This window comes from Eschrichtius robustus, chromosome 2 (genome assembly GCF_028021215.1).
Source record: "Eschrichtius robustus isolate mEscRob2 chromosome 2, mEscRob2.pri, whole genome shotgun sequence".
Classification (NCBI taxonomy): domain Eukaryota; kingdom Metazoa; phylum Chordata; class Mammalia; order Artiodactyla; family Eschrichtiidae; genus Eschrichtius; species Eschrichtius robustus.
Window position 1 is genome coordinate 76,858,308 of NC_090825.1, and position 26,635 is coordinate 76,884,942.

Sequence of the window (26,635 nt, forward strand, 5' to 3'; positions counted from 1 at the left end):
TACCATGAAGCTACAAATGTCCTTAATAATTCTTGTCATTAATCTATGAAATATTTTCTAGAGGGAAAAATTTAGAATACCAAATTAATAATCAAGTATTGATAACCCAAGAGGGCAAAAAGAGAAAAGGAGAATAAGAGCAAGAACTAAAGAAAGAAATTGCATCATATGAAGAACACTGTAAGTACTTAACCAAGAGGCAAACAAATAACTTTAGGAGTTTCCAAAAAGTGCAGAGGTGGTGAATTCATACCTCTAACACAAAATTTTTGTAAGTAAATATTTGTGGTAAGGAGAGAGTGGTTGATGCCTGGTTGACCAAAAACTAAATAAGGCGAAGGGAAAAATGCAATGATAAGACTACCTGATCAAGAGTACGAATTGCTTCCTCTGAAGATTCATAATCTGAGAGTTTAATCAAAGCCTCTGCTTTCAAATGAAGACAAAGATTCTTCTGATGAAGACTGCCACCAGACACACCAAGATTATCTATGTTCTTCAGAGCTGACAAAATTAAGGACATCTGAATGAAGACAATCGTATCACTTCACTTTTTTTTTTCTTTTTAAGGGTAACATATAACAAATTGTAGATATAGTAAGAATAAACTGTCAAAACAATGTACATGAAGAATAATTCAAAGCTAACTATAAATTCTTCCCTGAACTCTTTATGAAAATATCTGAATTTGAAACAGAATAGATCTAAATTTAAAACCTCCATCTTCACGTAACATAGAATAAAACTGAACATCCTGAAACACAACAATGGCTGTCTATATCTGCTACATAACAGAGGTTAACCCTTAGCCAAAGCATCTGTCACAAAAATAGCACATTAAGGATAATGGAAGGGAAAAGAAGTTGAATTAGGATGAACCAAGGTAAACTGCTTCCCAACTGCAGAGGCAAGGTCACCAGCCAGGCCAAGAGCAGTGCATCACTTCTCTGATTTCTTACCCCACACCTGACCTACGTGAGCACACGCAGATAGGCTCTAAGATACCTCTCCTTGTCTATTACCTACATTGAAGGAATCAAGAATCTACGTTAGAGTGAAGGTCGCAGGTCACACAAGAAGCTTCCCTGTTACAAAGACAGAGCATCACCACACAAGCCTAAACTGACTTTGTCAAAATTCCAAGTGTAGGAAACCTTTGATAAATACTCATTGTTGGTTTAAAAATATAGTAGTAGATATGCACACAGACTTGGTGTGGTTTTTTTTTAACCTCCTCAATGAAATGTAAATTAGTTGGTAACTTAAAATACAAAATAAAGCACCATTATCAGTCTCCTTTAAGATGAAAAGAAACAGGGTTGGCCACCCTGGAAGATGTCAAGAATACCTTGATTGCATGAAAGAAGAGCTTCCTTAGGTTTACGCATTCTGACTTGGGCTTCTGCCAGATGATACCATCCAGCTGTGCAGAGAGGGCTTTCCTTTAACCCTAAAAGGATAACAGTAATCACAAAATCCAAGGTTTCCGTTAGGACTGAGATGAATAGCACCACAATCCGCTCCCCAAATCAGACTCCTCCCCTCTCCCTTGTAGTCCATATCTAATCAGTCACAAAGTCACATTGATTCCACGCCCCACCACTTCAGTTCAGTCCTCCATCATCTATCCCAGATCAATGCAAGTGCTTGCCATCTACTCCAATTCATTCTCTATACTGTAGCCAGAATATTTCTAAAAATACAAATGGGATTATGAAATTCCCCTACTTAAGACTTTCCGCTGGTTCCCAGCTGCCCTTTGGATAACATGCAAACCTCTTAACAAGGTTTGCAAGGCCCCTTTCCAGCCTCAATTCTTGTCCCCTCCTGCTCCCATACTTTATTTTCAAATCTTGCTGAACGATCAGCAGTTCCCTGAACGCTAGCTTTTCTCTCACCTCAGGCTATTCAACTCTTGGCCTAAAATGCTCCTCCCGCTGCCAGGCTTGTATTTGTCATTCAGACCTCAATATGAGAGAAAGTTCATCCAGAATTGTCATACCTGATAAGACTAAATTAAAGCCTCCTAAGCATGGAGATAGTATCCTTATTTTACAAACGAAAACACTGAGACACAAAGAGTTTAATTAACTTTCGTAAGGTCTTAAAATTAGTGAGTGGCAGAGTTGGAATTCAATCTTAAGCAGACTCCAGAGTATGTAAGTACATTTTTTTGCTTCTATCCTAAATATATATATTCCTTAAAGAAAGGCCCAAAGATAAATGCCTGCTAACAACTATACCTCATGTTGTATGTTGCACACTGAACACTCACCTTCTGTTAAGTTCCTAACAGCATCTTCGTACTTTTTGTCTTGTAATGCTTTAATGCCTAAACCAATGAGACCTGGACCACTTTTTGAATCCATTTCCACTAATCTACAACAATATTGTTCTCCCTCATCAGTAAGGCTTCCTGGAATTAAAAGAAAAAGTTATTAGCATACATATACCAATATGTGCCAAAACCTGTACACTTAAACCCCAAGAGCTGTCTTACACAAACACTTCCATATCTTGATTCCAGGAATTCGAAACTTAAATAGACCAACAAATGTAGAAAATATTAACATTTCATAAAGAAAATGATGTTCCTTCTTCTTCTTAAATGCCAGAAGTAGAAACCACTTTACACACAGCAGTATGGGTAAACCGAACTTGCTGTCGTACTCAAGGGTTTCAAGCAAGAAACCTACTGCTACTTGCCACAAGGCTAAGACTCGGCCCGCTGCATGCCATCGGGTCTCCCTTTGCTATTCAGCAATAAGAACTCTGGTTGTTAGATGAAGGAATCCCTGTCAGAGGACAGTATCTTTGCCAGCCTCTCTCCCTGGACAACAACGTGCTGCTAGAGATGCGGCAGCCAAGATGCCAGATGCAGGGGACTCTTCCAGCAGCCCAGGATCAAAAGACAGGCCACTCAGCAGGAAACTGTACAAAGACGTAGTCACATTCTTCGTAAGTTTACATTCAAAACTTTTTTTTCCTATATAAGTTAACAGTTAGGCTTATGTAGTAATCATCCAATGCCTACGTTTTGAATTTATTTTGGTAAAAAAAATTAGTTTAGAAAACATTGTAGGTTCTGTTATATTGTATTTCCATTTTCTCCAACCTCAATCATTCTCAGAATTCCTGTTCCCAGAAAAGCACAAAAACAGGTGGAAAATATGATTTCTGTTTTGAGAATAAACTGGGACTACCATTCACCACTTTAATAAATTGTTTAATCACATACGGAAATTCTTAAAAAGTAATTGAGACAGTAATTTACAACTTGAAGCAATAAATAAGGGGAACAAATAAAAATAATTTATCTGAAAAAGAGACGTGATGCTTTAATATCTCTATAAAACAGCCCCAAACCACATATGGAACCACTGTTTCAGTAACAGATGTCAAAGGTGAATTCTTTGCATGATACCATTTAGCTTATATATTTCAAAATTTTCAAAACCAGATATACAACAATGTATATAATCCCTAAGTAATATTTTATATATTAATTTAGAAGTCCAAGTTAGCACCAAAAATTCAAAGAATTCTTAATGGCTAACGAATTAAAACTTCAATACTGTTTGGTGAAATATGAGAATAAACTGGAAGAAATACTATCTTGGTTAATAAACCAGTAAAAAAGATACAAGCCTGCTTCTAGACAAGAATTTCCCTTCCATCAATATGTTCTCACTATCGCTTCTATAAATATGAATTCCAAGAATAGACATGCCTAGTTCCATACACCCTATATCCTCCAAAAGCAAACCACTGGGGCTTCCCCCCCCCCTTTTTTATCCAGCGATACTGTCTAAACTAGATATCAAAATAACCTCGAGGACTTGTTAAAACAAAAAATGCTGAACCCTACTCTCAAAGTTTCTGATTCAGTAGGTCTGATATTAGACCTGAGAATTTGCATTTCTAACAAGTTGTCAGGTGATACTGATGCTACTGGTCCAGAGATCATACTTTAAGAATCACCGGTCTACAGTATTTACCAATACCATATACCAACTGTATTACTAGCTTTATAACATATATACCCTGCCTTTGTTGCCTCTGTAGCTAAACAGTAATTTCTGAAGGGTAGGGACTAGTACAGTATCTTGTACATGTAGCCATTCATTAAATATTGTAATGATCCTTTAAAAATACCGTTATGAATTGATGTCCCAAAACGCTTAGTCTATTAATAGGTAAAGGCTGAGAATTACTATGGAAAATTAAAAACATTCACCACTCTGAAAAAGAAAATTAAATGGCTACTAAACTTTTACCTTCGATTTCTATCCAACTGAGTCAAAACTCTCTCTTACTCCACAGAAACACAATTCATGATAGTCTATCTTGGCTATAAAAACGGCCCTTATTACAGAAAACACACCTGGGATGAAAAGAAGAAAAGCCAATCATGCATCTTTCCTAAAAAATCATCCATATTTAGGTTAACTAAAAACTGCACACAGGTGAGCAAAGTGTGAATAGGCAGATGAAAATAGTTTCCAAAAGGTCTAGGATTCACACAAAAATCATTTAAACAAGGTAAATTTTCCTAACATATTCCCCTTTGCTAACATCTGGGAGCACAATTATAAAAGCAAAAAGAGATTCGGGGAGACTATATTCACGTCTACATATGACCAAGTGGCACTTAGAGGATTTCTCTACAGTGTTCACAAAAACCATCAACAGTAATAACAACATGAGTGATCCTGTGTAAAGAGACAGGAATATTCCAGCTTCAACTCTCAATCCACTTCTTCTCCATACTAATTCTTGTTGAAAATACTACCTAAATAAATGTGGAGGATAAAACCAGAAAGGAAATAGACTTCATTGCTTTTGAATAGAAGATTGTTTATTTAACTTATCTGCTCTTTTTAACATTTAAAAGATTCTAAGATTCCAGATTTAGTGACTTTAAAACAGTTTGGCAATATTATTTTTATTTGTCAATAAGGCAAGGTAGACTTGGAGCTGATAAAAGATGTTCTGAAAAGGTTCAGAGTAGATGCTCAGTAATACCTATAAGAATTGTTTCCTAAAGTTTATCACAAAAAAAGGCAAGAGGTTTTTTTAATAACTAATTTATTTCTGACATCCCAAAGAAATCCATCAGTGCTGCAGAATTTTTCTTTTAAATTAACCTAGCTTGGCGGGAGAAAAACAACATGTACTCATTTCTTTATTTCCACCTGGATTTTCTAATATTTCTGGAACAGAAAATCTTAAACTCTTTTCTGTTTGGATTCGAAGAAACAAGCTTTCTTATCCTCTTGCATTTCAGCAATAAAGCAAAATAAAATCAATCAAAAAGGTCATTTAGCATGAAATAACATTTCATCAGATGACAACTGTGAAAGCTATTCACTACTTGTTATGTGAAGCTTTATAAACTGAGTCATTTTGCAAATGAGTCTTCAAGCCTCAACATGCAAAGGAGGACAAAAGAGAATGAAATATATTTGTCCCCAGTGGAAAAGAACCCAGTGATTAACTGCTGTGAGGCAGCAAATTCTGCAGGCACTAAAGTACTCTGGGGGAGGATAGATCAGCCTTTAAGAGACCTCACAGATTTTCAGAAGTTTTTAATACATAGAAAGTCTGGCTTAAAGGAGCAATGAAAAGAAGAAAAAAAAAAAAAAGAAAGAAAGAAATCATTAGGCACAGCTTCCTACTCTCCTACATTAACTATTAAACTTCCACCCCAAAATAATGCTTCACCTCAGAATGTACCTAAGCCTGAACTGCTCCATTCCACAAATCCTTACAACCAACATTTCAGCAGAGAAAGAAGTCTTCCTTGGTGTACCATACACGTAAATATCCACCTACACACTCCCCTTTGCCAGGATATAGATCTCTCTTTCAATTCTGCAAAATACTCATCCCCAAACCCTCTTTGAGAATGGTATTTTTTTTTCACAAAAATCAACATTCTCTCTAATCAATCAGATAATCCCTTCGCTATCTCTTCACTAAAACATTTTGTCAAGTATTGAATTTACAGGCAAAACTCTGCAGACTATTTGTTGATCCTATTTCTTCTATAATTTTGTAGGCTTTTTGATATACTAGGGCATATTTACTCAACAAATCTACATTATAGGATTATATGTGCCTATTAAGAAAGCATTTGATCAGTCCTCAAAAAGAAACGTCAGTGTATCTTCTTGTGCCAATTAACATGTAAGCATGTCAATAATGAGGGAATGGCACAAACCATGAATAGCTGAACAGGAACAGAGAGAAAAGGGTGAACAGCCATGAATTTCTCAATAGCAGAAAAAGGGGTGGAGGGATGAGTACCAGAGGCCACACAATAAAGAAAATCAGTCCACTTATCTTGGGAACACACTGGGTCTCATGCTAAAAGTTGAAGAAACTGGGTGACTTAGAACTATGCTTCCTATTGGAGGAAAACAAACAAACAAAAAAACCACACACAAAAAAAATCATAAGGACGCTTCCTGTACTGAAAGTCTCTTAGCATGCCTCTTCCTCCTTGACCTCAAGGCAACATCCATAACATTAACTAGCCCTTTCTTCTTGAAACTCTCCTGCCAGGAGAGTTACTGCAATTCTCCTTCTCTGAAAGCCTACTATCCCCTTCTCACACTTCCTCCTCTTCTCCCTTAAATGAAGTCAGTCCGTCCCTGGATTGCTTCTTTTTATACCTGCTAACCATTTCTTCCTACTCTTTTCCCATTGTTGTATTCTAAGTTCCAATTCAATCACTTTGATTGAAAAAGACAGCCCTACTAAAGGCCTCCTAATCATAAAATTAGTTGCTCAATCTCTCAAGACAGACCTCCTTTCTGAAATGCTCTTTCCTTGCCTCCCGTGTTGCTTTGCATCGGGTCCCCCACCTTCCTCTCTGACCCTCTTCGCTTCTGTCCTCCATCCCCTCTTCCCCCTCTTCCTCCCTTTCCCTTCAGGGCAGCCAACAATGCCCAAGGTACAGTTTTCACCTTTCTGCCCCTCACGCATCCTCTGAAGTCATCCACTCCATTCACTTTCACCTAAGCGCAACTGGCTTCTAACCCTTGCTGACCTCTCATGGGCAAACCCTGATGAGCATTTTCCTCCGAATGCCCATTAACAGCTCCTCTCAGCAACTTACCTTTCGTACAAACCATCATTCTATATTAGTGCAACTTTTCAGGAGAGTTGAAAGTTAAAATTGATTTCTCCCTCCCTTCACCTCTAAGAAATCTCTTCCATTTTTGCCTTCACCTGTTACTTTCAATTGCTGCTATCATATTCCCAGTTCATTCATTCCTATAATTCATTCATTCCTAAGCATCACTTATTCTACCCAATCTAGTCTATCTTCTGTACAATCCTGCACACCATATTAGTTTAAGATTTTATACTTCATAAATCTACTCACTACAACACTTTCAATGTTTTCTTTTCTCATGTTAGTGAAAACTGCTCTTGCACGTCTATCTTTGACTCAGTTAAAGTAAGGAAAAGGGGGTCTGCTTACTTCTCACCATAAAAAAAATCCAAGATTGAAGAGTTCTGGACTTTAACTCAGACACCAGGGGGAAACAAAGTACAAGCTGGACTTACAAGGGAAAGTTAGAGTGGGGAGAGCCAAGATGAGTGCAATGAGACTTTTGTAACAGGAATTTTCCCTCATTTACCTCAAGCAGTAGTTTTCAACCATTTTTCAATTATGAAACATGCGATGGTCATTAACATACAAAGCATTCCTACGTCTATACTCATTTAGCAACAAAGTGAAAAAACTTAAATGGATTAGGAAAGCTCTGCAATAATTTACAATCACTACCACACTGGTGCTGGTACTGTTATTTCCATTCCAATGACTGACTTCTATGAACTATATTCCTATCAGGTGAATACAGGAATGGACAGGAATGATATTCAAATTCTTTTTAAAACACCTATTCAGCACAGACACTGGCAAAACGGACAGCAGCTGTTGTGAAAACCAATATGGTCAACATCCTGTAAACTGACAAGCACAAGATATCCACAGCTACAAGTTCTGGCAACTCCCAGAAGGCTAGCTGCCATCACTTCTCTCTCTTCCCCCAACAAAAGTACACAAAGAAGCAACAGCATGAAGCATACACTAAGACACACTCTCTGACTTGAATCTGCTCTGTCTAATTAAAAAAGTAGATCATTCACAAACTTCATTACTTTATCATACTATAGTATTTGTAACAATGTCGTTGTGACATTGACATACCATGTAACATCAACACTGAGAATGTTAATCTTTCACAAAATCTTTTGCATGACATTCATATCCCTGTGTAATACAGTCTAACTTACTTAATCAAAATATATCTTAGTTATTCTTTCTACTACAGCAAATAAAACTATTTTACTATTCCCCAAAACCACACCTAGTCCCATTCCTCTGCTCATGCCATGTGGCGTATCTTTCACCTTCTCCTGTTCATCTAATTTCTGCGGAAAATTCAAGACCTTCTTCAATTCCTACCTCAAAAATACTTCCCTGATCAACAATGAACTCAGTAGCTCATAATTCCTCGGTGTCACTATACTTTCCTGTATTTCTTAGCCTTGTCATGTGCACAAAGAATACATATTGTACTTCCTCTCATGTCCAGAAATACTGAAACAATGCCTTACACACAACGGGCACTAAAACAATTTTTGATTCATAGCAACATCACTCTCACACCTCTGGGACACACAATATAACAAAGAATAAATTACCTGTTTCAATTAAATGCAAACAAAGCACTTCTAATGGATACTGTACAGTAGGATAGATGTTTATCATTCCTTCACAAGCCTTCTTCAACCTAGCAGTCTCATGAGGAAACTTGAAAATATAAAAGTAAAATAAAGTGAGTAGCAGTAAAATATACTTGTGAGCACTTTCCTAATTAGAATAGAAAGTCACGTTAGAGATTTTAAAAATCAACTTACTTTGGATAAACACTGAATGAAATGTCTATAAAGCACCTGGTGATCTTCACTAGGAATCTTATCTGATAAGTCCAGTGCATTCTCAAAAGCAGTTAAGAGCTGAAACAAAGAGACAAAAAGCTATTATCTGTAGCATACTTAAATGACAAATACAATAAATAGTTGAACACAAAAGACTTACTTATACAAACCATACCCTTAACTAGTAACTGCAAATGTGTTTTATTGTCTGGCCCTACAATTTCAATGAGGAAAAAAATGTATAATTAAGTTTGGAATATATCTAACTCCAACTGGCCAGCAGACTGCACTGAACCAATAAGGGATAACTATAAATTAGCGACATTAATTTAACAAAACATTCTTGTAAGTGCTTGCTGCTCCCTACTAAGTAGTTGAGAGGTACAGCCTCGTATGTCAGTGTAGCTGCTACTGCTCAGATCACTTTTAAAACATCTCTTCTGAAATCACCAGCACAGTCTTTGGAACACCTTCAGGATAGCAAATCTTCAATCTCAAAAAAAATTTTTATTAAGTTATACTTTTGGTAAAAAACCAGAGATATGACTGAACTATCATGAAATCATTCTTCTTACATAGTATTATTAACTGACTTTGAAGAAAATTCCAAAAGAAGCCTCCTAAATATTTCCTCAGCAAGGACAGCAATACCAGAATCCAAGGCAAGCACTTTAAAGAATACCATTCATGGGACTTCCCTGGTGGGGTAGAGGTTAAGAATCCGCCTGCCAATGCAGAGGACACGGGGAGTTCGAGCCCTGGTCCAGGAAGATCCCACATGCCGCGGAGCAACTAAGCCCATGTGCCACAACTACTGAGCCTGCGCTCTAGAGCCCGTGAGCCACAACTACTGAGCCAGCGTTCTAGAGCCCGCGAGCCACAACTACTGAAGCCCACATGCCTAGAGCCCGTGCTCTGTAACAAGAGAAGCCACTGCAATGAGAAGCCTGCGCACCGCAACGAAGAGTAGCCCCTGCTCACCGCAACTAGAGAAAGCCCACGCACAGCAACAAAGACCCAATGCAGCCAAAAATAAATATTTTTTAAACAAAAATAATAAAAATAAAGAATACCATTCATTTGGTTACATAAGTTCTACATTTTTCAAAATGAATTTCCATGACTTTATAATAAAAATTCATAATACAGTTCACCACCTCAAATTTTCATTTTAAGGTATGGTATAAAGTTTGTATAAATAAGTAAAATTTTACTGTGCTGATAAAGTTTAATGATCTTGCAAAAAAAGAAAAAAAAAAAAAAAGAAGCCTAACAGTCTAGCACAACAGGTTTAAAAAAATAGTAATGAAATTAATCCACGCGGTAAATATATGATACATTTTTTTCTGAACAGACTTAAATAAGGCAGAGTATCACTATCATTCAAGGTGAAAATAACCCTCCCCCCCCAAAAAAGTCCTTTTATCCTATTTAACAATTAGAAATCAATTCTTAAAATGATAAGTATACTTAGTTCTCTTTCATGGAGGAGTATAGTGTAGATAATTCAAAATATTTTTACTTATTTTGGCATGTGTTTGATATCCTCGTAACCGATACTATTTTAAGGAAATAAGTCATAATATGAAGACATGGTTTAAAAGAAGTTAATAAATCACTTAATTTTGTCAACATTCAATTTTTTCCACAACTGAATCTATACACAGATAAACCAATACACAAACAAATGCAAATCTTATTCTCACGTTTTTATTCCTACCACTTAGGACATTGCCTGACATATAGTAATAGGTTCTCCATAAATATTTTCTAATTAAAGGAACAAATTAATGAGTGAACAAATGAACGAACGTATAAAGAAATGAGCTTCGAATCCTATGTGGAGTCTATAATTGTTCACATTTAAAAATTCTATTAAATTTAGCAAGTGTACATTGAGTGTTTATTTACTATAATATGAAATTAAGTTTACTTTTAAACTTACAAATATAAAGAATAGAATGATGAAAATATTTTCCAATTATGGTTCAAAACCAATAGGTTTTTTTAAGTCTTTTAAAAATTCTTTTCAATTACTTGAAAATGTGTACATTAAAAAGGAATATGTCTAGGTATAAGTACTCTAAATACTAAATATAAATACTCTAAATAAAATACTCTACAACCAACAAGGGATTAAGCTCTAAAATATACAAACAGCTCATACAACTCAATATCAAAAAAAAAACAACCCAACTCAAAAATGGGCAGAAGCCCTAAAGAGACATTTCTTCAAAGAAGACATACAGATGGCCAAAAACCACATGAAAATATGCTAAACACCACTAATTATTAGAGAAATGCAAATCAAAACTACAATGAGGTATCACCTCACAGGGATCAGAATGGCCATCATCAAAAAATCTACAAACAATAAATGCTGGAGAGGGTGTGGAGAAAAGGGAACCCTCTTGCACTGTTGGTGGGAATGTAAATTGGTGCAGCCACTATGGAGAACAGTACGGAGGTTCCTTAAAAACTAAAAATAAAATTACCATATCACCCAGCAATCCCACTCTTGGGCATATACTCAGAGAAAACCACAACTCGAAAAGATACATGTACCCCAATGTTCATTGCAGCACTATTTACAATAGCCAAGACATGGAAGCAACCTAAATGTCCATCAACAGAGGAATGGATAAAGAAGATGTGGTATATATATACAATGGAACATTACTCAGCCATAAAAAAAGAATGAAACAATGCCATTTGCAGCAACATGGATGGACCCAGAGGCTGTCAAACTGAGTAAAGTAAGTCAGACAGAGAAAGACAAATACCATATGGTATCATTTACATGTGGAATTTAAAAAAATGGTACAAATGAACTTGTTTACAAAACAGAAATAGAGTCACAGATGTATGTCACAAATGTATGGTTACCGGGGGGAAAGGGCAGGGGAGAGATACACTGGGAGATTGGGATTGACATATACACACTACTATATATAAAATAGATAACTAATAAGGACCTACTGTATAGCACAGGGAACTCTATTCAATACTCTGTAATGAACTATATGGGAAAAGAATCTAATAAAGAGTGGCTATATGTATATGTATAACTGACTCACTTTGCTGTACACCTGAAATTAACACAACATTGTAAATCAACTATATTCCAATAAAAAGTTAAATAAATAAATAAATTAAATACTCTAGTTGAACTGCTAAACCTGAAAGTAATTTAGTACTCTTAGTTCATAAATACAAAGAAACACACCTTTAAGGTACAACTTTATAGAAATTATAGCAGTTTTGCAAAAGCCAATTTCATAGTATCTTTTTTTACAGTGATTAAGTAACTGATTTATTGTGAATTCTTATGAATACAAGGAAGTAAAATTCTGATACCCTGAATATTATTTCCAGTCTGTCCAGACTTAGTATGCAACTGTAGGCCTGTAATTCTGACTTTATCAGGAAGAGCCTCTATGAATTTAAAATTGAACATTTATAAAATATCTAGTCTGACATACAGTATTTTTCTATATCATATCATTATGTTTCCAATTTCTAAATTCAGCTAAATGATCAACTTTCACGACACAAACTGTGGGGAATAAATGGGTAGTACCAATTGCTGGGTCTCATTATTCTGATCCTCAGTACTTTCAGCCAGCAACTGAGTCAATTTCTTCCATAGCTGATGAAGTTCTTGTTTGTCTGCACCTTCTTCCTGCCGTGTCTTTATCAATTTGTGCCATGTTCGGGCCACCTATCAGGGAGATTTAAAATGGTTACTTTATCTAAAATACTAAAATGCTATTAAAAAATTTTAAATCTATACGTAAAAATATTTTTATCTGATAATACATAAAAATAGCAAAAGCACAGAACTCCATCTATTATGAATTCCATAAAAAATAAGATGATTGGGCAAATCCACATGGTTCTTATATTAGAAGTATGACTGAGATACCAGAGTACATACAGGAATAATGACTACATGCCCCAATCTTCCATAACCTACAGCATCAGCAGTCGGACACCACAAACAGGACAATAAATTCTACAGATGATATTTTTACTTATTTTATTTATCCCTGCCCAGTTTCAAAAAAGTTTGGAAATAATGACACCTGAAATTTGAATTCCAAGGTACAGTTTTCAAAGTACTGTGATTTGTTTTGATATCACACTATAATTAATTTTCTAAATTTTTCCTTAAGCTAAAGGAAAGCTTTCTTTTAATAATGGTTTTATTAAAAGAAATCTACTACCCCAGCAAGTCATTAACCAACCTCTACGTGTTTCTTTTCTTGGTAATACAGATCCACAAGTTTCTTACAGACATCACACCACTTCTGTTTGTCAACACTTAGAATAGAAGAAAAGGATTTTGAATCTGATTAATGAAAACAACTGAGGACTTAAGACACAAAAATTAAAATATCCCCAAAATAATGTTAGGCACTATTTTAAATTAGAACATATCCTCTATCACACTACAGTAAAATTTTATAAAATGAGCATCTCATAAAAAAGAAAAGGTTTAATAAATATTATCTTCTATTATATTGACTAAAAATAATATCAAAGTTCTCAAATGAGTCAATCCCCTTACGATTAGTGTTTCAATCACAATCGAGATTCTGTAACAACAGTTTGAAAGAAAAATGATTCACAATTCCCAGTATTATAGTCTGGAGTACTTCTATATAATTTTGAATCAGTTTATTCTAATTCAAGCCATTAAAGAAACTAGCCTTTCCTCACATATTGATTACCTTTCATAAAGATCCAGGAGCTTTTGGTAAACACCAGGTAAGTCATCCTTAGCATTTATGTGATTACATTTCTCATACAAGCTTGCTAACCCCTAAAAGAGGAAACAATAGAGATTATTCTTCCAAAGATATCTAGTGTGCTCATGTTTATTTTGCTAAATAAACTGACAATCTATGAAGATTATTTATGACAGAGATTATTATAATTTACAGATGAAATAAAATGTCTGGGATGTGCCTCCAAATAACTGGGGGTAGGAGGGAGTAGGTGAAAAAATACTGGCCATGAGTGAGTTTTTACTAAAGCTGGATGGTGGGCATAGAGGGGTTTATTTTACCATTCTCTTCACTTTTGAAAATATACTTGAAGTGTTTTACAATAAAAAAAATACCTTTTAATAATTATTATGCAGTCTTAACCCCTAAGACGTTACCATGTGACACTACTTTCACGTGGTCAAACAGAAAAATCCAAGTAGTCTTTGGAAATTGTCATTTTTGCTTCAAATAAAGATCAGATATCCTAAACCAATCAGTACATAATAAAAGCTGGCATCAGGGAGATGTTACTAGATAACTAGATAACCTTACTCATGTTGTTGTTCATGTGAACCTGAGACAAACAGGTTCACGTTCTCCAGAGCCTACTACCCCTATTAACCATAGTTTCCAAGATGTGACTGAGATATGAAACAGTTATTAAATATGAAAAAGCTGGAGAAGCCAAGTAAAACACACGAAGACCATTAAATGACAAAAAGGAATTTAACTAGTACTCAGAGATATAGAATTTCAATTCAATTTTTTATATTATTTCATTTTTAAAAACATAATATACATTTCTTTTCCCTCAGGTAAGCATAAAGAATATTCTTCATAAGTCTCTAATATGCACATATAATTAAGTTGGAGATTTATATAATCATGTTTCAATTTCTGTCCTAACATTTGGAAATAATCCATTGGATTGGAGATTAAATAGTGGTAAACAGCATTCTTGGCACCATTTCTTTTTTCAACTAATTTTCAGGTTTAGAAGTTCAATAAATTTAATTTTTTTTCTTATACTGAGTAAATGGAGGTTTAAATGCTAAATTGTAAAGCTGTTAGCTATATTTTGAAAAATGGGAAAAAGTTCTTTCCTATAACATAGTAAATAAAAATGTCTACGTACCTGCCAAGCTAGTAATTGGTCTGGCTCTAGCTCAGCAGCTTTCTTATAGGCACCCTGGGCCTGATCAGGTTGTTCTAGCTCGGCTGCAGCAACGCCAATAAAAACCCAGGCATTATAGTTATTTTTCTCTTGTTTTAACACTGTCTGATTAAAAAATTAAAAGAGAAGGTAATTAAATTTTGGAAGCTCATGGACAAACAACAATCAAAAGACAGTCTACCTAAGAGTCAGGAAATCTGGATCTACCACTAAATGGACGATCTTAAGAACATCACTTAACCCCTGTGGTCTTCAGTTTCCTCAGGGAGAGGGAGTTGGACTGGATCGGTGACTGTAAGGGGTATGAAGTATGAGGTATATTTTTTAAAAGCTGCCCAAGTTCTCCTGATGCCTCTACCAAATGCCTCCCTCTGTCCCTTGAGAATACTGAGCATAAAAAGAATAAGATCATTCTTACCACCCAACCATCCTGCCTGCCTCCACGCCCACTGCTGTTAGTCCCTCACAAAACTGTTTTCCATATCATTTCACCTTATCCAGTTCCCACATTTTCCTTCACTATGATAACATCTCCCCATATTTAACAGATTTTTTTCATTGAAATTATACACTAGGAAAGTAGGTTGACTCCAGTGTGACTGTACCAAATATGTTCAAAATAAATAGTGGTGGGACTTCCCTGGTGGCACAGTGGTTAAGAATCCGCCTGCCAATGCAGAGGACACAGTTTCGAGCCCTGGTCCAGAAAGATCCCACATGCTGTGGAGCAGCTAAGCCTGTGTGCCACAACTACTGAGCCTGCGCTCTAGAGCCCGCGAGCCACAACTACTGAGCCCACGTGCCACAAATACTGAAGCTTGTGCGCCTGGAGCCCGTGCTCCGCAACAAGAGAAGCCACCGCAATGAGAAGCCCGCGCACCGCAACGAAGAGTAGCCCCCACTCGCCGCACCTAGAGAAAGCCTGCACGCAGCAACAAAGACCCAAAGCAGCCAAAAATAAATAAGTAAATAAATAAATAAATAGTGGCAATGAATGTTTAAACAACACCTATCAACTAGAATAAAAATTATATGCAGAGCTACTGCTTTCAGAAGTAACAACTACTTGCTAAGGTAAAATAGTTTGAAACAGAGAGCAAAGATGTTCTAGTGAAAGAAAAATAAAACTAGTAGCTAAAATGAAATTAGCTCTTACGGTTTTACATATTCTAGAGAAAATAAGAACATTTCCAGGAGTTGAAGCAGTCAGATTATTAGGCTTATGTGCATCCACATAACACTTCTAGCAATCTGTCACCAATATGCAGCACAAGCTCCATTCTATCCCATAACACTACCTCCCAAAAAACCAGCAACAATGAGGTAACCACCAAAGCTAAGCTCCAAATACTGGGGCCTTATTAACATTTGTGTCCCCAACACCAAGAGCAATGACTGGCACATAACTGCTGAGCAAACGATAAATGCCATAGTCAACCTGCAATCAGTAAGGACCGGCTATCTGCCTGATGACCAGGTTTCCAGAATCTGAAACAGACTTTTAAGGAAATAATTATAACAATGTAGTGAAAGCAAGTATGGAGTTCTGAAATAATGTGAAGAAAAAAGTATCTGACTCCAAACTCCATCCACACAAGTCAGAAGAGGCTCCCTGAAGGGATGCTTATACTGGGTTATAGAGGCACACAGGCAGACAAGGTGATAAATCAGACAAGACACAGCAAATACACTAAGGTGCAACATCTCTTCACTAAAAATTTCCTTTAGTCTCAATCAACATTCTGGTTTCTACACATAAGTAACCATACATTTGCCACTGACTAGTTCCCCATCTTTGCTTTCCATTTGAGTCTCTCTGGCATAAATTATAGGAATTCATACATATCTGAATCAGAAAGAAGAGTGCTATGGCACTGCTGTATATAATAAAAGAAGCAGATTCATATGTGCATTAGTTAGATCAGCCTAGTGCTGAAGGAAACAGTCCCTCCCCTCCCACACCTCCTTCTTCTCTCCCCCAGTTTAAACAGACTGCCCACCTTCTTCTATATCAGGATTAGTCCTGTCGTGGTCTCCATCCCTGCTGGGCTCAGTCACCACTAGAAACCTAACCTCACAAGGGCATCCTTCACCCCTTAAGACTCTCATCCTATACTGTTATGTATTTATTTCCCCCAATCTTACCCAATTCTCTCCCTCCCACTGTCTAAACTCTTTATTGTAACCTCTGGAACTCCCAATCTGGACAGCCAAGGGCCCTCTCTATTTTCAACCTTTCTTTTAACTGTACCAAGTTCTGCCTCAACGAAACTCGGCTATTCCCCTACAGATCTTACATGCTGCAGCTGATTTCTTTTCTTGAACATCCCACATACCACCAACCAGCAGGTGAGGAAAGGGTTCTCCTTGCTCACACTGATACCTACATTCTTCCTCTACTCCTCCCTCCTTCAAAAACCCCAGTACTTTTGAAGGTCAAGCCATCTGGCTATGCTACAAAAAAATATCCTTCTTGCTGCTACCATCTACCAGCCTCCTAGGAACTCCCCTTTCCTTCAATGAAAATACTGTATTCTTCCTCTCCACTTCAATTCCTGTAATCATTCTAACATTCATGCGGACGACCCAATGAATGCCATGGCCTCCCAGTTACTTATCCTCAGCATTACTCAGCCATCCAAAACCTGGGTTTCCAGCATGCACCTCTCCTATCCTCCCAGTTCAATTACTGTAATGGTAACAATTCTTTAACCTCTGTTATGTCCAATTTTTTTTTACCTCACCCCCTTTGCATTGTCACCCCACTGCTCAATTCTTACCTCTCCTTTCCCATCTTTGACTCCATGACCAATCACTGTTATCACTCCCTTGCAAACATCCTCAACTCCTTGGCCTCTCTTTCCCCTCAATTTTCTTACTACCCGCAGTTGAATTCCATCGTGCCCATCTCCAAGCCTGAGAAGTTTAACACGAAGGAAGAAACTACACAGCTGAATTTACCGATTTCATTTTAATAACATGAAATTTCAAATGGACATTCATTAGGGCCTGGTAAGCTTTCTAATCCTTAATAGTAAGTTTTTTTTCTCACTATAAATGACAACTATTTCATACCTTCTTTTGTCTCAAACCTCCTATACAACTCCTCCTCCATCCTCAGGTTACACTTCACTAAGAAAACAGAAGCCGTCGGGGGGAACATTTATCTTCCCACCCCCAAATCTACAAACCCAGCAGCTATGGATCTACATCTATCTTCCCTTCTATTAAGATGGAAGAAGTATCAAAGGCCGTCCTCTCACGCTCTGGATCCCATCTTCACCCACCTTCCCAGGGACTTCACTCCTAGCACTACTCTGCATCTCTCCTGCACCTTCAAGTTCTCCCTCTGGACTGGAACATCCCCATCAGCCTAGAAAGGAACTTTGGAATCTTGATTCTCCCATCCTCAAACCAAACAGAATTGAAATGTCCACAGACCATTAAAGAACGAAAACTTTAAGATACAATAGTGTTCCGCAGTACAACCCAGCAAAAGACACCTAAGAGACATTCAGGTTTTGAAAACTTGGCTTTGGTAAGTTACCAAAACAGAGGGAGACAAAATTAAGTGGCAGAAGCGGCTTGTCCTGGCACAGCCACTGGGACGGTCCTACTCAAAAAGCCTTACTACTTTTGTTGTATTTAGACAGTAAGGGATTCACATATTACAAATCAGTGATGCTCATAATCGGGTAACATTTTTATTGTGGAAGAAAAAAATACTGGTTACCTTACAATGTTTCAAAGCTTCTTTGTAGTCTTTGTTTCTGATTGCATCTCTAGCACTTTTTAGAGCAGTCTTTACTTCCTTGCTGGACATGCTGTCAAAATAAAAAGCCTGAATGAATCTACAGTGAGACCTGCCTAACTGCAACAGTTCCAACAAATTTAACAAACTTAACCTCTGAAAAAGGCACATGTAATTCCTTCTACATGGAACATTCTTTCCCCTAAAATAAATATATCTTATGTTTAAAAAACATAAAACCAGATCATCTCTTCAGATTTTTATTCAAATGTCACTTCCTCAATGAAACCTTCCCTTGCCACACTATTTAAAATGTCAACACTTCCTTCCCCCAACTCCCAACCACTCAACAGTCCCTAATCTCCTCCTTAACACTGCATTTCTTTTTCTTCAAAGCACCTATCACCATCTAATACGTCAGCATATATTTTACTTCTTTATCTTATTTATTATCTGTTCCCCAACCCCACCAAAACGTAAGTTCCACGCAGGCAGGGATTTTTATCTGTTGTTGTTGGGGTGTTGTTGTTTAACTGCTGCATCCTCAGTACCCAGTATCTGACAAATTGTATACATTAATAAACATCTGTTGAATTGAATTGTTATTTGAATTATAACCACTCCCCATATAGTAGGTTAAAACACAGATGATCTTATGGGCCAGGATGGAAAACACATGCCAAGCTCAATCCAATTCTACACAAAGCAAGAAGAATCAGTCCAAGTCACAGAGTGAAAACACAAACACAAATAAATTTCAGTAACTATGATGTAAGAGTTTAAGAAAGCATTCTGTTTTAATGTTAGTTTCTATAAAATATAAATCAGGATATTAACTTTCTTCACAGTAAGAACTACTTTAGGGTTACAGTAATATAGTATTCTTTGTAATATGGTATTCTTTGAAGAAAAATAAATGTAATGTTCACACTTAAATGAAGGCAATTAATATGCAAGAGGACTATATACTAATTTCAGCCATAAAAAGATATTTCAACTCCAATATAAATAAATAAATAGATAGATATTTTAATTGGTAGACAAAGTATTTCTTCACTTAATCTTAAAATATAAGATACACTAATGTAATTTTAAATAAACTAACATATCTTAAGATTTCACAGCTTATTCTGGTTTACCAATAAACCAGTCAAATTCAACTACAACTTGATGTTGAAAAAAGAAACATTTTTTTGCCCACTCCACCGAATTCTAATCTCAAGAAGGCAAAACAAAGCTAGGTAAACATTAGGTCATAGACCACTGATGTTCAAGGCAGCAAAATGAACCAAGAAGATGACTTGCTGACATGGTACACAGACAGTCCTTTATGTCCAAAGAGGCTGAGGCAGAAGTACAAGATCAAAGAAAGTTAAGAAGCTAGGGAATTTTTTTAAAAAACAATCCTTTTGACTTAAGGAATTTTAGATTCAAATAATATAAAAATTAAGATATCATAATATCAATTTATCTACAGCCAAAACGAGATTCCCTAAAGAGGCAGAAAAGTGACTTTTTCCGTAGTTACAATAATTAGATAATTAAAGCAACATATTTCATATGCTCTTATTTTAGAAATTGCTCTGTTACCTGAAATTATCTTGGCATAAATTTATAGAGGCAAACTTCAGAAGGATTTTTTTTATAGTCTACAAATCCTGTTTGGAGCAGGCAACAAATTTCTATGCTGACTTCACTTTAAATTTCTCACACCAAAGTTATCTTTGGTAGATAAACCTGCAGACTAAAAAGCAGAGAACATCAATGATGATAACAACTAATCTGGACCAACTGAAAGGGATAAAAAGAGGCATCCAAGGGAAAAAAAAAAAATCAAGAGATGTCTAAGTTAAAAAAGAACAAGGGGCTTCCCTAGTGGCACAGTGGTTGAGAATCTGCCTGCTAATGCAGGGGACACGGGTTCGAGCCCTGGTCTGGGAAGATTCCACATGCTGCGGAGCAACTGGGCCCGTGAGCTACAATTACTGAGCCTGCGCGTCTGGAGCCTGCGCTCCGCAACAAGAGAGGCCACGATAGTGAGAGGCCCACGCACCGCGATGAAGAGTGGCCCCCACTTGCCGCAACTAGAGAAAGCCCTCGCACAGAAACGAAGGCCCAACACAGCCAAAAATAAATTAATTAATTAATTAAAAAAAAGAAAAAAAGAACAAAAACAGGGACTTCCCTGGTGGCACAGTGGTTGAGAATCTGCCTGCCAATGCAGGGGACACGGGTTCAAGCCCTGGTCCAGGAAGATCCCACATGTTGCAGAGCAACTAAGCCTGTGCACCACAACTACTGAGCCTGCGCTCTAGAGCCCATGAGCCACAACTACTGAAGCCCGTGCGCCTAGAGCCGGTGCTCTGCAACAAGAGAAGCCACGGCAATGAGAAGCCCATGCACCGCAAGGAAGAGTAGCCCCCGCTCACCACAACCAGAGAAAGCCCGCACGCGGCAACAAAGACCCAATGCAGCCAAAAAAAAATAAATTAAAAAATTTTTTAAGTGATAAAAAAAAAAAAGAACAAAGGCAGTTTTAAGACAAGACCAAGCAAAAACAAACAGAAGAATGCAACTTTTCCAGGATAAAGATCACCATCTTTTCTATCACCCAACATACGAGTAAAAGCACATCTGAACAAAGTAGAACCAACTAGCACTAACACAACATGCAGCTACGCAGCTCTCAAGCTATATGCTGTATATGACACAAAAGAAACAGAAAGGAAGGCCTCTGCTCTGAAGAATACAATCTCAATCAAGAGAAAGACCTAAGACATATGAGTCATTAAAGAATCAAATGCTAAATTAAGGATAACGAGGGCAAGTGCAATAGGAGTTCAGAGAAGAGAAGTGTGGGGTGAAGTAATTAACAGCAACTAGATGGAGAAAGGATTTGAGAATGGAGGCAAGAAGGAAAATTACTCAAGGCAGAGACATTGATTGCACGAGCAAAGTTGGAGAGACAGGAATGAGCATGGCACGTGGAGGAAACAATAAGGAAACCAGGCTGAATGGAACAGAAGGGACATGCTGAAGAACAGGAAAATTAGGCTGGGTAGGTAAAGTAGAGCACCAGATTACAGAAGACCTTGAAAATGAGACAGACAAATTTGGATTTAAATGGAGCAGCAAACATGGAGCTGTCAAATGCTTCTAAGTAGGTTACTTCTAAAGACCATATGAGACAAACTCCATTCTTCTCTTGGTAAGCAGTTCTAATGTGCAGTACCCTTCTACATCCCTGTACGTCTCCACATATAATTACACCTACACTTGCTGCAGTAGAATCCTCTATTCTTCTCCTCCTGTTCCTTATTTATCTGATTTGGCATTTAGCATAATAAGCTAGCACTCAGGCCTTCTCTCTGCACCTAAAATACATATATATACATAAATATTAGTTTCAGGAGATTATTTTTTTTAAAGACAAAATAATCTGCCGCTTTCTAGCCCTGCAAATTTCTTCCTCTTTTTTGGGAAGTGGTGTGGAGAAGGAAGAGGCTCATCCACTCATGTTTTAGACAAAGCTTTACGGAACACTAACCATCTACTAGGTACCATCAAACCCACTTCCTTTCATAAAGTGGAAAGCTAATACCCAAAATGATTCTATGTAACCTCATATTCCTCTATTTGGGATACTTCCCTCTATTCCAAGCATTTCCAACACTTCAGAGAAAACTCTGGCTCTCTTACAAGTGTCTTTAATATTCTTCCACAGCCCCACACATTTTTCCCTTATACCTCTCCTCCCATTTTTTCTCCTCAATCTCAGTGACTTTTTTAAATAAGAGTGTTCATGTAGCACATTTTCACTCAACGAAGGTTTTTTTTTTTACTACCAACCTAAAAGGGTTTTTATTCAACAAATCAAGCATAAAGAGGAATAACTATATCTAAAAAAAAGAAAGTGACAACCATGCCAAAAGACAATGATATACCTCAAAACTAACATAGGTAGATGAACTGATATGTCCTACACACTCCAGCTAAAGCTGTGGAACCTTAAGCTACATTCAGTTGTGGAGATACAAAGATTCCACAAAGCAAAAATAAGACGAATAATTTAAAAAACAGTAACAATAATGACACTGGAAGTTAATTACAGAAAAGCAAAAAATGATACCTTTAAATCTAATTACAAAAGTCTAAAGGTACTTTGTGATGACCTACAATCTGGCATAATAACCTACACCATTAAACCTTCCTTCTGAAAAGAATCAGTAAAAACAATCATTAAGTAAAAGTAGACTCCAATTACCTATTATTTAGCATTCTAGACACTTACCTTTTACCTATTATCACTTTATCTTCTCTTTGAATTGAATTTCAGATTGTTCCTTAAATGTTTATCCATCTAAGTTAAGTAAAATATAAGACAGGCACATAAAAAAGATGACATGCACAACCCAAAACATACTGAATTTTTTAAAACATCGGATTCGGGTTCAATTTTCATAATTCAGAATTTAAAACATGAGAAATAATTATGTACAATTTTCCATCTTTTTTCTTTCCCAAAGAGACACTAATTGTAATCTCCAAATTTCTGAATCAGTCTAAACTGTGTTGCCATAGCCACAAGGTGTAAAAGGAACATCATAAAAAATCAGAAAGACTCAGAAAAAAATTACAGAAACTCAAAATACACTGACTTCAACATAAAAAACTGAGCCAGAAGAGACTATCACCTATTTCTATGCTACTTCGCTTTGAATCTAGGACAATTAAGGGCACTATTTTCTCACAATCTGCAAGCTGACTACACTAAAGTGAATCTTGTTCTAAGCCACATAAGGAATTATAAACATGAAATAAAGTTGTCCATATGAGGGCAACTAGTCTATGCAACTAGACTAGTTTGTAATTTAATAAAATAGAGCAGACTTTTTAAAAAATATTAAAAATCCATCTAAATAGCCATCTGAAATACTAACACAAACTTTACACGACTACAAATTCTAAGTATCTTTTGATGGTATCTCTGGAATGGATTCTGTCAAACAAAATTAATCTAGAATGCTTCCTGGAGAGCATGGAGGTAGTTTTGAAAAACTGAATAAAGTAAAAATGGAAAAAATGCTACTTTAGAACTAGGAAATGAACAAAATTTAGGTGAACCTGGTAGGGATAAAGAAGAAATAGAAAGTGAGTTTACTAAAACATGTACTAGTGATATATGTACTTAAATAGAAGGGTTAGTTCCACAGAAAAGGGTCTTACTGGTAAGAAGAGAAAGTACTGTGATCCTAATAATGTTTAGGAAAGTAAAATAAAAGTTAAACACGGGGTGAGGAGGTAAAATAAAAGTTAAAGCCTGACTCCCCATTTCACTAACTTCTTTAAGCCGCCATCCAGCTACAAATAATTACCCTCCTCACTCAACCTAATTTTACTGATTTACTCAGTTGTTTCAACTCTGTTCTTACAAAATTCCCCAGATTTTGTCAGCCCCTTCATTCTGCCATATCCACCCACCAAGTCAAGAAAGATGGATCTGGATTCAAGTCTCCGCAGATCTTGGGCACCTTACTTCACCTCCAAGCCTATTTCCTCATTGGTAAAGTGAGAACGAGATCACTTACCTGATATGTACATAGACAGAGTACCTGAACACAATAGCTATTAGTTCTGTTGTCCATATCTCCTACCACCCTCTCAATCAACTTCACCACTTTTTTCCCATTCCTAACCAACAGTGGTTATTATATACTTTCTCTACACATTTAAAATCCCCAATCCTTCCTTCCTTGATCTCTCAAGAAGCAACCTTCTTGCCTATGTTCTTCAAAAGACGGCTATCATCAAACGCAAGTATCTCCTTCAAATTAGCCATTACACAAATACTAGACTAAAGCCTGCAACTTAACAGATGCTTTATGTTCTATACAGATGTATTCTCTCTCAGGTCAAAAAAATCCCTAAATAAAGGTGATATATTTTTGGAGTTCCTTACGTATCCAACATCTACCAAACACTATGACCTCCAGCTTCCAAAGCCTACTCAAAAACATTTAGTTTCCCCACTGTCAAAAAGCAGTAATTCGCAATTTGCTGAAGTGAGAAAGGAAGAATCCCCTTTTCAATATTAGCTCATATTACTTTTTTCACCACTCCCTAATGCTTTCCACATCTCCGTCTTTACTTCTCCCATTCAGCCTGTCCACACTTGCTTCTGTCTACTCAAATGCTACATGTAATTCAAAGCCAAATTCAAGTGTCAAGCATAAAGCCATCTCAGATAAATCTTACACTAGAGTCTGAACTTACAACACTTACTGTCTCTACTAACATTTCCAAAAATGTATTCAAAGGAATATTAACATGCTTAAAGGTGTTAACAATATGACCTCGTAATTTTGTGAATACTACACACTATATGTATCACTCTTTTAAAGTCATAGTGCATGTTAGCATTTTAAAGGCTCTGAGAAACCCTATAGTAAAGACCCAAATATAGTTTAACCCAGCAACTCTGAAACTTATTATTACTATGGAACTTTTTTTTTGTTTTTGGCCGCGTGGCATGACTTGAGAGATCTTAGTTCTACAACCAGAGACTGAACCCACGACCTTGGCAGTGAAAGCGTGGAGTCCCAATCACTGGACCACCAGGGAATCCCCACTATGGAACATTTATTTCAATGAACAGCAATTAACATTGTGAAGCACACTAGCATTCTTCAAAGTACCATTTGGTATATTCTGGTTTGGGGTTTTTTGTTCGGCAGTTAACTGTACTTTTTGTTATCTTTTATACTGTTATTAAATCTACAGGTCTGTGAGTGTTTGTTTCCCACAACTAGACTGGAGGTTCGTTAGGAAAAAAAACTATTCCTATTACTCTCTTTTATTTCCTAGTGTCTGGTATATTGTGGATATTCAACAAATAGTCATAGAATCACAGCAGGTGCAGATGATACTGAATTTGTTCCATATAGTCACTAACTGCACACTTAGTCTCCTTTTCTTAGAGCAGAATACACTGCTGCTGGTATTATGGACGTTAAAAAACTATGAAGAACCAAAACCTAGACCAAGACTTTTAACTGAAGACTTCGCTGAACCACAAAGTATTTCACTAAAGCAAGTAACCCGTAACGTAGATACCTTTAACTGATGACCTAAACATACACATAATGGAGCCCTCCCTCACTACAATACACTATATACACACATGTACACACAGAAAGATGTGCACAAACAACTCAAAAGTACCTTTTCTGACAGGGTAAATTACTGATAAGCAAACATGCTTTATGTCCAGAAAAGAGTCATCAAATAACAAACAAACCTGAAATTACATGATAATTACCCGAAGGAACTGGGGGAGACCTGGGGAAAAAAAATTGGTGGGGAAGGTGAAAAGGGCTGTTGAAAGGGAGAGATTATTCATGTAAAAGTGAAGGTAAATGGACTAATGAATGGGTAAAAGTAGAGGGAGACTGACTGCAGCTCAAAATATGAACTTTTAATAATTAAACCTGTACAAATATGGCACGGGCTCCTCGAAGGAAGTGTGTTTCCCGTCACTGGAGATGAAAAGGCACAGACTGCACAATCCACTTGGGAGGAATATTGTACAACAAATTGAATGTGAGATGAGAATAAGACTAGAAGTCTCTTAGATTTTTCCAGCGCTATATGTCTGGGACCCTAAAATATCTATCTCACTCCAACCCAGTACAGCACCTGCTCCCACTGACACCGCCAAGGGGAGAGAGAGAAAGAAAAAGATGTGTTCCTGTCATCCTGACCGGGAACTCAGAATACACGTCCTGTGAAAACAAGGCCATAGAGAGTAAATAGTTTACAAAAATCAATACTATGCCACAGATAAAGTTAAATATATTTTTTATGAACCTAAATGTCAGTCAACATTGTTTCTATGGTAAAATGTGTTCCACATTCCAAATTAACTCAAAACAAATATTTGAAGCATATCCTGTTAATGAGGGAGCCTATGTGTATTAC

The 26,635-nt window shown here is 36.7% G+C and overlaps 1 protein-coding gene across 8 annotated transcripts in view; it reads right to left on the reverse strand.

Annotated features, from left to right (window-relative positions):
• The window catches only part of SKIC3 (SKI3 subunit of superkiller complex), a 169,987-nt gene that overhangs the window by 64,332 nt on the left and 79,020 nt on the right, over positions 1-26,635 (reverse strand). For 5 of the 8 annotated variants that reach the window (XM_068535647.1, XM_068535645.1, XM_068535644.1 and 2 more), the window contains exons 2-12: positions 22,950-23,018; positions 18,641-18,731; positions 14,869-15,012; positions 13,695-13,786; positions 13,209-13,284; positions 12,542-12,682; positions 8,941-9,039; positions 8,725-8,833; positions 2,276-2,416; positions 1,349-1,450; positions 365-504 (exon numbers count right to left, since the gene is read on the reverse strand). In XM_068535647.1, coding sequence (XP_068391748.1) covers positions 365-504; positions 1,349-1,450; positions 2,276-2,416; positions 8,725-8,833; positions 8,941-9,039; positions 12,542-12,682; positions 13,209-13,284; positions 13,695-13,786; positions 14,869-15,012; positions 18,641-18,730 — 1,134 coding nt within the window. In that variant the 5' untranslated portion in view covers position 18,731; positions 22,950-23,018. The remainder of the gene's footprint in view (positions 1-364; positions 505-1,348; positions 1,451-2,275; positions 2,417-8,724; positions 8,834-8,940; positions 9,040-12,541; positions 12,683-13,208; positions 13,285-13,694; positions 13,787-14,868; positions 15,013-18,640; positions 18,732-22,949; positions 23,019-26,635) is intronic. The other 3 variants (XM_068535651.1, XM_068535650.1, XM_068535649.1) reach the window with 1 other exon arrangement.